The following is a 14,812-nucleotide window of genomic DNA, read 5'->3' on the forward strand; positions in this document are numbered from 1 at the left end:
ATTAATACTATCTATACTCATTTGGTTATATTATTTTATTGTTTCGTTTATTATTCTTATTTTAATTTTAATATCATTTGAAGTACTCTTTTATTTTAAGAGTTTTATATTGTCTAATATATAGCATAAATGTATCGTTGTATTTTAATCTAACGGAAATGTAAAATTTGGGATTTAGTTAGATAGATCTGGAAGGAAATAATATGTGATAAAAATAAATAATTAAATAATCTAAAATTAATTAAAATGGCAATTTTCAAGATCAAATCCCGGATCATATACAAAGCAAATTAGGAGGCAATTAGAATTCAAAAAAAAGGAAAAAGAATAACGATTAAATTATTAAAATAACTAAAGAAATTAACGGGCACTCTATTATTGGGAATTTTTTAGAATTAATATATTATCTATCAACGTATGGGCAATTTTGAAAAATAAGTAACTTTGATATATTTTAATATTTTTGTTTTTTTGTACAAAATATTTAATGATGTATAGATCCTGAGAAAGATAGGATAGAGAGATAAAATTAAAAAATTAAAATAAAAGATGAACAGTCATGCATATTTACAATCAATTTTAATCATATTTATAACGCATACAAAATATTTAAATATTTTTTTCATGTATTTTTTGTTTTTTTTATAATTGACCGTCAAAGTTTTGCTCTCTTATACCTCGGCATAGTTTAATATATTCATTTGTTTTTATTTTATAATAATAATATACTATTTTGTTTTATTTAACCTCGTGCTAAATTATAGCTTTATTGTTTTAATGTCACATAAATGTTTAAATAACAATATAAAATGACATTAGTTAATTTTAATTAAAATTGAATTATATATAAGAAAAAGCTAATCTAAATTATAGCTAACATGGACCATATTTATTAAATATAAATTAACTGGTTAAGGGCAATCAATAACTATAAGGTAAATAATTGCTCATTTAACACCTCGTTTGAATTCAAAATAAAAAATAAATAAAACTATCATTGAATCAATATTAAAAATTAGATATGTAGTCGATGAAATAAATTAAACTGACTATTTGTAATTTAATTTAAGACTGAAATCTGAAAGGCCACTTGAATAGCTGTGAACACCAATGTCAAAGAGCCACAAATGTTTATACAAGATCATGGTCTGTTAATATTTTTTTTTTTAAAGACCAGCTTGGATCACGTTAATTACAAATAATAATAATAATTATTCTCAAACGAGTCTATTTAAGTGATAATTGACCTATACCTACAACCAAAGAGAGTTGTGAATTCGAATCCCACAACATATTATACTAAAAAAATTATTATTATTATTATAATCAAAGTGAGCATAGTTTAGTATGACAACGTTTTATAATATGTATTGGAGTTTAGATTCGAGTAAAAAATAGAAAGAAAAAGAGTGGCTTTTGGAAGGGGTAAAATACTGTTAAAACAATTCATGGAGTTTTAACAAAATCATAAGAACGAAATTAAAATTAATTAAGTAAAAAGGAGCATTATTAGCGGTAATTTGACGTTTAATTTCTGAAAACAAGAAAATGGTAAAAAAGTTACCTTTTTTTTTGTTCATACAAGACAAACCAAACGGGGCCTAGAAATGGAGCGATCTTCTCCATCGATCCAGACGCCGCTAACCCGATCCGACGGCCGAGACGCGAACGGTGGCGCACGTTTTTTCGAGTCTAGAAGACGTCACCGGCCACGCGCTCCCTCGTTTTCATTTCATTTCCGCGGCAATTCCCCGTTTTCTTCCTCTGATCTCTCCATTTAAAGCCTCGCCTGCCCGAACAAGAGAATTCATTTTGAAATTCCTTGAAATTTCACACACACAGAAATAGAATCATGAGTTTTGATCTGGAATCGCTGTCGGAGGCGACTTCCGGTGCGATCGGTTCGCTCGTCAGCACCACCATCTTGTACCCACTTGACACCTGCAAGTCCAAGTACCAAGCCGAGGCTCGAGCCCATGGCCAACAGAAATACAGGTCGGCCCACTATCATGTTTTGCGTCGATTCTTGTTTTTCTTGATCTGGGTTTGAATTTTCCCCCTGTGATCGTGACATCTTAGTTACTTGTTTTACTTTCAAATCATGATCCCGGGTATCATTACTGTAATCCTTACAATATTCTCAAAGTAATTGCTAATGGGGTATCTAATATGCATTTGGAGCTCTTTTTTCCCACCTTATTTGACCATATGATCTTTGAAAATCTTTCCCGGTAGCGATCCCATGACTCCCACAGAGCTTGTAATTTGATGAATCCATTGGTTGTACTCTGGGTTTTATCGGATTATCGAGGGAATTTGAGCGCATTTGAAGCGGCTGGCTGGTGAGCTGTGGGAAGCTTGGCATGAAATCATTTACGGCTGTTTCAGTTTCCTTGAAATCTGGATAATCAATGGCTTGTTACTTAATTTATTGGTTACGTTACAAATTTAGTAAAAAACTGGAAGTTCAAGATTGGGTTTAACAAGTCTCTAAAGTTTCGTGTTTATAATAGGTGCCATAACTTAAAAAAAGTCTCATAGGTCATTGAACTTTTAATTTTGTGTCTACTTTGTTGTCAAAATGGTGCTGCTCCAATGATAGGGAAACTAATTTGATGCCATTATATTGTTTTGTGTAGTTCTCATTTTTGTGTCTCTATTGATTCAATTGGTTTTGGTTTGTGTAGGAATCTTTCAGATGTATTATGGGAGGCGATAAAATCGAATCAAGTTCTTTCGCTGTACCAGGGGCTGGGGACCAAAAATCTACAATCTTTTGTTTCTCAGTTTCTGTACTTCTATGGGTATAGCTACTTCAAAAAATTATATATGGAAAGAACTGGTGCTAAATCAATTGGAACAAAAGCGAACCTGTTACTTGCTGCTGCTGCTGGAGCTTGCAATGCCATTTTGACTCAGGTTGATTCTCGGTTTTTGCTTTATTATTATTTTTTTTGTTATTAGCTTATTATTATTATTTGTTTGGGATATGTGAAATGTGTAAATTCGTCGATTGGATTTTGAAAATGAGACAAAATCGCTAAAAAAGGGAAAATAAAATAATAGATTTCCACTTCTTATATGATATGAGTTGGAAGTTGACATATGACTTCTTTTTGGTTACCTTGAAGAGTGAGTATGATGATTGTAACTTTATTGTAAATTTATTCTTATATGATATAGAATTTGGGCAGTCCTTGGAAGTAAAATAAGGTTTTAGCTTCTTATTTATTCAGATGTCCTCAGTTGTCAGTTCAGTGTGAGCTACTTGATTAGAATGAACGGATGGAGAAAGAAAGGAAGGAAACTAAGAATCATTTACTTTTTTATTCATGAACTTCTCGTTTCAATCTGCACCGCTTGTTAATAGAGAGATTTGATTTTAGTGCAATATAGTGTGCAACCTCGAGCTGCGAAGTTTGAACATCATCATATATAAACTTCCAAAGCCCCTTTGTGAAATCTTGCATGGACAAGAACAAAACTAGATGAAATATTGAAGTTTAACCAACCATCTTGGTTTGCCCTTGTGTAGCCCTTGGATACAGCCTCCTCAAGAATGCAGACAAGTGCGTTTGGAAAATCAAAAGGGCTTTTCAAGACCCTGACAGAGGGCACTTGGAGCGATGCCTTTGATGGTCTTGGAATTTCTTTGCTGCTGACTTCCAACCCTGCCATTCAGGTACTTGTCCCTGACTAGGCGAATAATTTTCGGTCGTCTTGTCATCCGTTTAATTTTACTCGTGCAACTGAAAGAATACAAGCATTGCGATGTTCTCTTAATTTAGCTTCTTTTAAACATTCGAGCACCATAGATTTAACACATTCACTTTAATTTAATGCAGTATACAGTTTTTGATCAGCTGAAACAGAACCTCCTCAGTGGAAAACCGAATAAAACAGAACAAGGTTCATCTCCAGTTGTACTGTCTGCATTTACAGCTTTTGTATTAGGCGCAGTCTCGAAGAGTATTGCCACCATTCTGACATATCCCGCAATCAGGTGCATAACTTTTTCTCCATTCCTTAAAAATCCCATATCATTATCCTTTTGAAACTGGCATGCTGAACCAATTAAGGCTCTTTTTCTGCTCACAGGTGTAAGGTGATGATCCAAGCTGCAAATGATGACGAAATCAAGAAAGATCGGCGGAAAGTCCGCAAAACTGTTCCAGGTGTTGTCCATTCTATATGGAGAAAAGAAGGAATACTAGGATTTTTCAAGGGATTACACGCACAGATCTTGAAGACTGTACTAAGTTCAGCTCTACTTTTAATGATAAAAGAGAAGATCTCTGCAACCACTTGGGTTCTAATACTTGCAACCAGAAGGTATTTATTTCTCACCAGGACTAAACTAAAAAGTAGCTGAAGGTGTTAATAAAAGGACCAAAAACCTGTGAAGAAGAAGAAGAAGAAGAAGAAGTAATAACATGGGAATAAACATCATTCCCATTGGAATAATGCAAGCTCAGTTAATTTTTACCAAAATAAACATCTACTTAATGGAGTCCAGTATTGAATGTTGAAGCTACTGGCGTGAAGCTGTTTCTTTTCTTTTTTAGAGGATTCTGTTCAGTTAGAACGTGCCATAGGCTTGAATAGATTAAGCCAATGCCATACAGCTAAATTTTTGTATGTAACTTAGTTTGTAACTAGAGATTTCAACATAGACAAATTCTTGTTGAGTTGGTCTTAAGATTGGTGAAGGTAATGCAAGGAGTGTGGCCCCTGATAGCTCCATTACGAAAAGAAAGCATTCTCTTGAATTTCTATAGCCTTGGATTAAATAATCAAAAGTGATTTTGAAAAATTTTCAAGTGCCAGTTCCGGAATTATCTGTAGTGAACTGTAGGAAGTCAGAAGTACAGGCTATGGATCAATTGTTGACTAGTCAAATGAAATTTTATGGTAGGATTAAAATTTTTATTTCATTGGTGTGTAAATTTTTTAGGAACGGATTTGTAGATTGAAATGTAGGAAAATACTACTGAAATAGTAATACATACAAAACTGTTCTAAAATATGTAGTCGTTGAGTTCAACTAGTTAAGACATATTTCTAATCATATGTTCAAATTTCTACCCTACATGTTGTTTGTATTAAAAATAAAATAAGGAACAAAACAACAAAACTCTTCATATAATGACTTAAAATTGAAAAATGTTATGGTCCAGTTTGGGTTAATTTCAATTTCCAAAATTTATAATACTATTTTGTGGTAAAACATTCCAAGAGTCCAAGTTGAAATTGAATTATTATTATTATCATTTTTCATAAAACCGACTCATTGCAGTTCAGTCCATTTGAATAAATGAAACAATAAAAATCTTGAATATTTGATTTAAAAACTAATTTTCATTCATAAAATTTACTTTTTTTTTTTAAATTTAAAATGGTAGAGAACAAAAAATAAATAATTATTACTTAACATGTTTCTATTTTTATTTTCTTTCAATAAAAAATAAAGAACAAAAAACAATCACCAGCAGCAGTTATGTTTTTATTTAAATAACAGGAAACAGGTATCTTGCAAAACAATCTCATAGGACAATAAATGATTTTTTATTTAATTATTTTAGGAGTTCACAAAAAAATTAACCAAAAAAAAGGACTTACTTATGAATTAAAAAGGGAAATTGCATCGATGTGACAAAAATCTTTTATGTATTTCAAAATATATCATATGTTGTTAAAATTTTTAAATATAGCAAAAATTTTCACTTTATATTAGATGTATATCAAATACATACTAGTTAGATATATTACAAATGTATATAATTTGGATAAAGTTGTCATTTTAAAATTGAACCTCCATTTTTCTTTAAAAGTTCTATATTTGAAAAAATTAAATGTGGTTACAATTTTACTAATTTTACTCAATTTTTTTGCTTACAACTGCCCCAATTAAAAATCCATAAATTACCTCTGAACAAATGATCTATTTATCAATCAAGCTATTATTAATAGACTTGAAACATGTGCAATAATGGAAAGAAATCCCAAATGTGAAAGATTTTAAGATTTTACGCATTCAGTTCAATCATATTCACTGACGGATATTAAGGAAAAAAAAATCAATCATATTCTAATAGTAACACAATATATTTTGGTACAAACTGTTAAAACAATGGACTTCACAGACTATAAATACCACAATGGTTCTGGGAAAAAACAAAAGCTATATATACAGTGTACAAAGTTCCACTAATAACAGTGATTGTTCTGATTCTGGGACTCTGAACTAGAAATATAACATTTAAACAAGAACCGAATGGATTAACAAGAAAAAAAATAATAATGTAACAAAAATGATCTCCAATATGATTTCTCTCTATGTATGGTGGTGTTCTGAATCCATCCAGTTCTGGACGGCATAATATGATACAAATACGAAACATCATCGAATCGCTACGCCTGTAGCTCTTCAAAAGAATGGCGGAGTATGGGTTGGAAACTGGATCCCAAGAGACCCCAGATGGGTTTATTTGATCAATTTGAAAACCCAGAAGTGATTCTCCTTTTTTACTGTCATCTCAAGATGCGAGATCATCTAGCATTTCCTAATGAACATTGGCACGGATGACCAGCCGGGACGAGACCTGAAGAACCTTGTTCAGATAAAATAGCAACAGCCACAGCCAGCCACACCATCCAGGATGTTATACAAAACACAATATGGCTTTCATTCTCTTATCACCTACTACTTGGGTATCGAATGAACGGGGGATCTCGACGTATTAGATTTGCCCATAAGTTTGCAAGCTTCAAAAAGTAGTTCTCCCCATTCCAGACCACCAATTCCAATCCTAATACCAAGCCGAAATCTCAGAAAAATGAAAGTGCAGAAATTTACTTTATAAAATATGGAGGAAAAATCGACAAAAATGGGAGATAATAGTACATTAAAATTCCTCTCATCTCCCTTTTGTTTTGTTTTGTTCGTTAGGAGATATCTTTGATTGGTTAATTGTGATATCTTAAGGGCAGACATGTTAGTGCACAATACTACAATATTCAAAATTATGGGTGACGTAAGCCACGATTTTCTAGCTATGATTATTATGAACTCCCAACAAATCCATAAAAGCTAATGTTAAACTGAATTTTGTACCTGTGCACGATACAAAATATAGAATTGAAACCTCGATACTAGAATAATCCTCGTCAATACTATAGATAGGGTTAAGTTCAGAAATCTCCTTCAAGACAATCACTTGGGGGGTATTTGGGAGGAGGGGTTGGAACGTGGTGGGTTTGGCATCTTAAGCCAAACCCATGTTTGGGGTGTGTGCTTAAAAACCTTGGGTTCCTCAATTTAATCCCAACTATTCAACCCCATGGGTTACCCACCACTTTCTTTCTTTTTTTTTCCTATTATTATTATTATTATTTTAATTTAGAAAATGAAATACAATATTGCAGAAGGATGGAATAGTTCACAAAAAAATCTAGATAAAAAAATATAAAACTCAAACCCGGGTTGCATATTCATGCACCCCAAATATAAGCTACCCAATCCCAAGCTACAAATTCTTATCCCCAAACACAAGCTTCCCAATCCCAGACATCACAAACACTCCCAAGTTTAACCCCAGGCTTAACAGGCTACTGATGCCAAACCTACGCCCAAACGCCCCCTTAGTTCTCAAGAAAGTAATTCCTGTCAAACACAACGGAGGATGAGGTTTGTAAAAGAATGTCGTGCTGATTGCCAAATGGATCTGGCAATCTGTTAATGGAGAACTCTTATGACATAAGCCACACGGGCAATTCCCAGCCAGACATGGCAAAGATCAAATTGGTAGGATCTTTGAAACAGCATGTTGAAAGTAGTTGATGCAAGTGGGCTTTCATAACTAATGGTCGGAATCAATTCAGTCAGTTTATTGCCTTTAGTTAGGTGAATGAGACAATGAACTTCACGACCAAATCACGGGATGGCAACTAACCACTAAGTTCTAAGTTCCCTAGGCTCACAGTGCCAACCGTCCAAAGAGTTCATAGTGGCTTGGCTGACTAATGGAAGAGAGATCTTCAGGCTTAGGGACTTGCAATCAAGAAGATAACTTTTGGAAGCACAAATTTGGGAATGAACAAAGCTCTTGACTTCACCATAAAATATCAAATCTAACCAGCAAATGAATAGAAAGATGTGGTTTCTGAGGTGCTTTAGCGTCTTCTCCTCATTTACAGCCAAAGACAGAATTTGTAAGAAAAGTTACTTGCAACAGGGTGGAAACATACATGTCCTGAAAAAGTTAAAAGTTTGTCATCTGGTCCCTGATCCCTGGAGGATAATCAATACAGTGGAGCCCGGAGCTCATTCAGTAAAGGAGGGGGAAAAAAAAGAAATGTCCCCTTCTACTAAAATCTGGTGTGTCATGTGCAAAAGGAAGGTCACCTTACAGGAGCTGTCGGATGGGCCAAAATGATCTGGATGAATGCTTTTAAGGCATTGTTTGGGAGTTATGGAAGGAAAGAAACCCAACAGTCTTCAATGATAACTGAAACAGGGAATTCCAAATTTAGAATTTTGTTGGCTTTTTGCAGTTCGTTTGATGCACTCTTGTAAACCATTTGTAATCGTTCACTTATAAAAATTCAAGCACATGGGAGTAGCATTTGTAAGCTCTTTCGGCTTGTGGGGTTGGGGGGAGCATGGTGGGTTTGATGATGATTGGTGCCTCATCTTTCCAATCTCTATTTGTAACTTTGGTTCTAAGGAAGTCTAAGTTCCTACCTTGGGGACAAAAAGTAATAGAGCTGGTGCATACCTGGAATTGATTCAGCACTTATGAGTGATAGACAACAAGTAGGTTGTTGTCCTGAGAGAACGTGCTTTCTCAGACCCCATTCATCAAGATTTTGAATAAAATCGATAGAATCCAACACTGCTTTGCAATCAGTAGGATCATCTATCTTGCAGAGAGCTCCAACGAGTCCTGAACTTGACCAAAAAGCGGAGCACTCATTTAGAAGAGAAATCAAGCCACTGGAATCAACATAACCTAACAGTATCCATGGCTTGTAAAGTTTAACCGTGGCCCAAAGCACTTGAACTACTCTATAAATCTCACTGAGGGCGCAGATATACTGTTTTCCTGAAACAATGGAAGCAAGCACTGTCAGCAAATTTGCAGTTGCAATGTAATCTGTAGTGTTAATTGATGCAGTACCTTGAGGTTCAGATAATATGTAACTTTCAACATTTCTCAGTACGGATTCCTTCCAAATCAAGGCACCGTGTTTTAATTCATGAAAACAAACAAACACCATTTGGTACCATATGGAAACATAATTAGATTGCTCCTCCACAGATACAAGTTTGAGAATCTTCAGAGTTGACACAACATGTTTCAAGAGCTCAATAGCTGATCTCAAATCATTTTCTGCCTATCAATGGAACAAGGAAGTGCAATTAAGTAATATTCACTAGCATTTAGATTTTTCAAGAACACAAATATTCAACATAATTAAGTTCTTAAACAAAAGAATTGCACTCATGAATTTGACTTCCTGAAAAGATGAGAGGGTCTGGGTAAAACAATCAGATAGCACAACAAATTCGCCTCAGCCTGTCAAGCTTAATAATTGCTAGCAGACAAAATGTGCTTTGCTCCATTAAAATAATGGTTTTTTCAAAACCATAATGGGTGGCTCATTGGTCCAAAAAGATTAGGGTTAATTAAGAGGGAATGTGCTTAAATCTCATGATGGTCACCTACTTTAAGAATTAGTAATTCCTATGTATTTCCCGGCATCAAATGTTTAGGGTCAGGCGGTTGCCTCGTGAGATTAGTCGAGGTGCGCGTAAGCCGACCCGGACACTCACGGACATCAACAAGAAGAAGAAAAAAAAAGTTTTTTCAGCAAATTTGCCTGTGGAACTCTAATTTAAAAATTGGATCCTGCAACTTTTACAGGAATGACAATGGTGAACTTTTGTTAAAATTTTGCTTTCTACCAAAGGGCCAATGTAAATAGCAAAGGGCTTAGGGAGGAATGAATTCTAACCATGGTGGTCACCTACGTATGATTTAATATCCTACAAGTACAAGTTACCTTGGGAACCAAATGTAGTAGGGTCAAATGGGTCCCCCTTAAGATTAGTCGAAGTGTGCATAAGCTGGCTCGGAAACTCAAGGATATTTAAAAAAAATAAAAAATTGCTTTGAACTCAAGTCACTTTGATTTCATCAATTGACCAAAAAGCACCCAAGTTCATAACGCTGGAAGTGTAGACAATAACCATATAATTCATCAAATAAATAAAAAGTGTAAAAAACAAAATTCTATGGATAAAGTGAATGGGAAAAATAAAATTCTAAATTCTAGAAAGTAGACTAGTAGCACACCCCTAAAAGAAAAAAAGAAAAAAAAATAATAAAAACCTTCATGCTTACAACAAAGGAACTGGTGGAAAAATATTGGGCTTGTGCGTTCAACATTAAATTCAAAGTGATTGCAAAATATGAACACTAGGAAAATTCAAACTTCTAAAAGCTAATAATAATAAATGTTTATTTCCCATATATATATATATATATATATATATATATATATATATATATATAATGCAAGGTCTTACCAATAGTAACCTTTTTGACAAATGATATTCTTTGTCAAGCATTTGGAACCTTGGATCCCGCAACATTTCAAAGAGCTCATTGAAAGAATTATCCCTTGGAAGGAGAAACTCAGATGAGACGTTCTCAGCTATCAAGTTCTCTTGCGACAGTTCGGCGCTGAAATTCTGCAAGAAGAAATAAGAAAATGTTGTTCAGAAGTTCGGATGAAAATACCACACATTCAACAAAAAACATGGAGCATGTTCACAGAAATTTATTTTATAATGATTATGAAAAGAGTTGCAAATGCAAAAGGCAAAAGAACAAGTCTATACGATGAGTAAACATGCACATAACCAAATGAAAGTATACATCTCAGAGATAGTTTAGTTAAAAAGATTTATCATGGCTTAAAATTGAAGAGGTAATAATAATAAATAAATAAATAAATAACCAGTAACACCAACCTGAATTTCTTCATAAATGGCTTTTGATTTTGCATCTTCACCAGAAAGAGAGGCAATACTTTGAGCTTTCTATCAAGGAATATAATTCAATAATTAAACAACGTTAAAAAACATATATCATGGAAATTCATATTCATGAGATTGCCAACCTTTAAATTCTCAAGAAGGCCATGAACAACAGGGTTCAAAGCAAGATTTAATTTGTAATAGAAATCCATGTAACAATCAAACTGTAGTCCAGTAGATGACTGCTTAGGTAAATCTCCAAGAACAGTAACGTAAATTTGATCTGGCACATTAATATCCGGTGATGCATCCTTAAATTCCCAGGAATCATCATCATCATCATTGCCTAAATCAGAACGGGACATCCTTGATGATGAATTGATCCCATTATCATTTTCTTCTGGTGAATAATTGATAGAACCATTCTTCTCAGCTTGGCTATATAGACTTGATATCAAATCATTGATAGATACATTAGAACTGGGATTCTTGCTATAATGTCCTTCATGAGTGACAGATATACAGGTAGAAGGATCTTGATTTATCGAGAAATCATCATTAGTTTCCAGCTCCTCATCTCCAAAAATGGACAAGGGCAAGGCTTTTTGGTGATTGGACCATGATTCCAAATTCTTCTGGAAAGAAAAGAAAAGAATTGACATTATCACCGGAAGCACAATATGTCTACAGAAACAAAGAAACATAGAAACTCAAGTTTGACAAGATATAAAACATTGAAGGTAGAATGTGGAGTGAGATTTTGGATGTGGAAATGGACATTATATACACATAGAAGGTAAAATGCAGGAAATAGAACAAGAATATTAATGTCATCCATATTCAAAGTGTTTAAAATAACAAGCTCTTGAGTTGACCCTAACGAAAATATACTAGGACAACTATAAATTAAAGTTTTCCTAATAATATATGAAAAAGAACATGTATAATAATAGGAGGATGAAAGATCCTCAAATTTAAAGATAACTACAAGAAACTTTTCCATCTATCATACAGAGGTGAAAAGAAGAATATGGTTTAAAGATTCAGAATTTGAAGTTATACTATTGAGGATGAATATAGATAATACATAAATATATTATATATATACACACATTAGTTCTTGTGCGTGCTATGTATTTGGCCGTGACACGATGAGTAATTGCTTTCTAAGAATCTGGGCTAGAGCACAGGAATCCTTCAATACAAGAACTATTGCTAACATGGACAACTTCTCTGTTCTAATTTTAATGCACTATGAAGCATTATCATCCTCTTCTATGACTCAAAAATTTCCGATGTACCAAGGAACAAAACAAGTCCACAGTAATTTGCCATACAGCACGAGATATGAGCAACCACCTGATTACTGCTAAAACTAAAAGCAGGTGCTTCAAAACCAGCCACAGATTCCCCTGGCTCTCCCTACAACCAAAATAAGACACGGAACATCAATATCAAACAGAGACAGAAAATAGAACTCGGATATCCAGAACGTGACAAACCCAAAGACCTCATTGTTTGACCCAGAATCTGTAACTGCAGACTTGAAATCCCAAGTATTCTCATTGAAATCATCATTCTCATTTACAGGGGAAGTCTTTAAATCTTTCCCGGTATCATGGAAGTTACTGTCCTGGTTTCCAAGCTTCCTGTCTTCTTGCCCCCAATTTGGCTTGAAATTTAAGTTGAAATTTTGTTGTTCACTAGATTTGTGAGAAATCCCATCAGCAGCAAACAAAGAGATATCCACACTTCCATTCAAAACAAGTGCCACTACACCATTAGGAGGAACGGTGACAGGCTTCGACTCTTCCTACGTTGAAAATAAAAATATAGAATGACTGAACTTATTAAATATCTTGACATTCTCGATAGAATGCTAAAAATAATCATACCAACTCACCAACTTATAGTCCGATGCATCAGAAAAAGCATCCTTGAAATCCCATACATGTTCGTCAGTATTGGCATTCCGATCAATAGGAGAAAGGTTAAAACCATTATCTGGATCATTCTGACCATTTTTATTTTGTGCATTTGATAAGGTGCCATGTTGAGCCACAGGACTTGGATCAAGACTAAAACCAAAGTCCCATTTATCTATGTTGTTAACAGCTCCATTTGATTGAACAGTTGAACCTCCATGGTTATGTCCATTGATTACGAATTCAAATGCCTGTGCTACTCCATTGAAACCTTCTTGGCCTTTCCCGTCAACCTTCAGATTACAGAATGTCAATCTTAAAGTATCAACTGAAATTAGCATAGCAGTTCATAGACATTATTTTATAAGGCTCTAAAAAACAACCAGGTACAACAACAGGAGTCTCCAGCTGTAATTTAAAAGTAATGCACATACTAGTACCTAAAAGCAGCAAAAAAAAAAAAAAAAAGAACTATAATTTTCCAGCAACTTTGAACATTAAAATGTCGGCAACTAAAAAGTAAATAAAGTAATACAGGCCTGAATTCACCTTAAATCTGCATTATGGGCTCCATCTTCAAATCAAATGGTTCAAAAACCAGTTCTTCCTGGTATAGTTACGAAAATGAGTAGCTCCTACTGTTATTTTTTACAATAATTAAGTGAACAGTATCAAAACTCTGAATTCCAAGTTCCTGTCTAATTTTCGAACTGTATTCTACTAACTTCTATTTTAAATATGGAACACCTAAAAACCCGTACTCCCAATACATTGGAGCTCTAAGAAATTGGAAAATAAAACCAATTTCTGGAGTTTAGTTTCAACTTCCTCTGTTCGTTAGCAAGCCAATGACAAAAGCCTTAAATCTTGTTAGAAAACCAGATAATCATTACCTTAGATTTCTGATCATCACCCGTCGGCATTACTGACTCTGCAGCCTTAAATTCCCATCCATCAAAATCGTCCACCTCCTCACCATCATCCTCAATGCTCTCTGCCACGTTTGTCAGGTCGGAATGGAACCCATTTGGCTTCACTCCATTAACTTCAAAATTTAAAGAATCACCATCAAAATTTGTTCGGTTCGAATAAGAATGTACACCATTAACATTCAAATCGGAGCCATTGGATTTCAAATTCAAGGAATTGTTGAAGTTCAGAGGATCGAACTCCATGTTCGATTTCAACGGACTTCCAGTTCCGCCTTTGATCTGCTGGTTCGGACTATACAAATTCGCTATGATGAGATCATTAATCTCAACCCCAACACCGGAATTCCTTGCCGAACCGCTCTCTCTCCCGGCAAACGAAATTTCACCAAATCCGCGACCAGAATCGACTACGCCGGATCCCAACTCCTCCTCCTCGTCTTCCTCCAAACCAAAAATGGAGAGCGGAATAGCCCCCTGAGGCTTCGCCCACTGGATCTTGGGGGACTGGACGGAGGGATTTGAAGTCCCGAGCGAATTGGGGGAAGGGTGGGCAGGGGAGAGGCCGCCGGAGAGATCGACACCGACGGTGATCTGAGCAGAATGGTCGACGAAATCGCCCCAATCGTCTTCATCGAGGGTTGTGGAGGAAGTCCGGTTGCTGGTGTGATTGGGATTCATAACGAAATTGAAATGGCCGAAATTCTCCTCATCGTCGTCCTCTACCATGGCGATAGCGACGACCCTCCCCTCTGGTTCGCTGTTCGGTCTTCGGTCTTCTGTCGCCGGTTCCCACCGTCGCCGTCCGTTGGATTGAGATTCAGAGATTCAGGGATTTGATGCTCTACGGATGCGCGCATTTTATTTAGCCGCAATATACAGGTCAGACTCTATTCTTTCCTTCTTTGGACCCG

General features: G+C 35.0%; 2 protein-coding genes across 3 annotated transcripts; one reads left to right on the plus strand and one right to left on the minus strand.

Annotated features, from left to right (window-relative positions):
- The first annotated feature begins 1,645 nt into the window (after positions 1–1,645).
- Positions 1,646–4,769, plus strand: LOC111018869 (peroxisomal adenine nucleotide carrier 1). The gene is made up of 5 exons (XM_022295119.2): positions 1,646–1,995; positions 2,688–2,919; positions 3,536–3,682; positions 3,846–4,003; positions 4,099–4,769. Exons 1-5 carry the CDS (start codon positions 1,853–1,855, stop codon positions 4,370–4,372), a joined length of 954 nt encoding a protein of 317 aa, XP_022150811.1. The 5' UTR covers positions 1,646–1,852; the 3' UTR covers positions 4,373–4,769.
- Positions 4,770–6,062: 1,293 nt separating this feature from the next.
- LOC111018805 (uncharacterized) lies at positions 6,063–14,773 on the minus strand. Of its 2 annotated transcripts, none has more exons than XM_022295055.2 (10): positions 13,863–14,773; positions 12,948–13,262; positions 12,555–12,857; positions 12,404–12,466; positions 11,188–11,676; positions 11,039–11,107; positions 10,592–10,756; positions 9,180–9,396; positions 8,778–9,104; positions 6,063–6,809 (listed from the first exon to the last, which is right to left on the minus strand). In XM_022295055.2, the coding sequence occupies exons 1-10, from the start codon at positions 14,625–14,627 to the stop codon at positions 6,697–6,699; spliced, it is 2,826 nt and encodes a 941-aa protein (XP_022150747.1). In that variant the 5' UTR covers positions 14,628–14,773; the 3' UTR covers positions 6,063–6,696. The 2 variants fall into 2 exon arrangements, with proteins under 2 accessions (XP_022150747.1, XP_022150745.1); XM_022295053.2 differs by having other exon boundaries at positions 11,188–11,679.
- Between the last annotated feature and the right edge of the window lie 39 nt (positions 14,774–14,812).

The sequence above is a fragment of the Momordica charantia genome (assembly GCF_013281855.1).
Source record: "Momordica charantia cultivar OHB3-1 chromosome 8 unlocalized genomic scaffold, Mcharantia_2.0 BLBB01000008.1, whole genome shotgun sequence".
NCBI classification, from domain to species: Eukaryota; Viridiplantae; Streptophyta; class Magnoliopsida; order Cucurbitales; family Cucurbitaceae; genus Momordica; species Momordica charantia.

Bases quoted from the DNA above. Each gene is read 5' to 3' on its own strand.
- LOC111018869 (XM_022295119.2), top strand. From the start codon at position 1,853: ATGAGTTTTGATCTGGAATCGCTGTCGGAGGCGACTTCCGGTGCGATC. The intron at 3,683-3,845 runs GTACTTGTCCCT...AATTTAATGCAG, and splicing joins CTTCCAACCCTGCCATTCAG to TATACAGTTTTTGATCAGCT. The intron at 4,004-4,098 runs GTGCATAACTTT...TTCTGCTCACAG, and splicing joins CTGACATATCCCGCAATCAG to GTGTAAGGTGATGATCCAAG.
- LOC111018805 (XM_022295053.2), bottom strand. From the start codon at position 14,627: ATGGTAGAGGACGACGATGAGGAGAATTTCGGCCATTTCAATTTCGTT. The intron at 12,467-12,554 runs GTCTTTGGGTTT...TTTTGGTTGTAG, and splicing joins ATTCTGGGTCAAACAATGAG to GGAGAGCCAGGGGAATCTGT. The intron at 6,810-8,777 runs GTATGCACCAGC...GCTTGGTATTAG, and splicing joins AAGTGCTGAATCAATTCCAG to GATTGGAATTGGTGGTCTGG.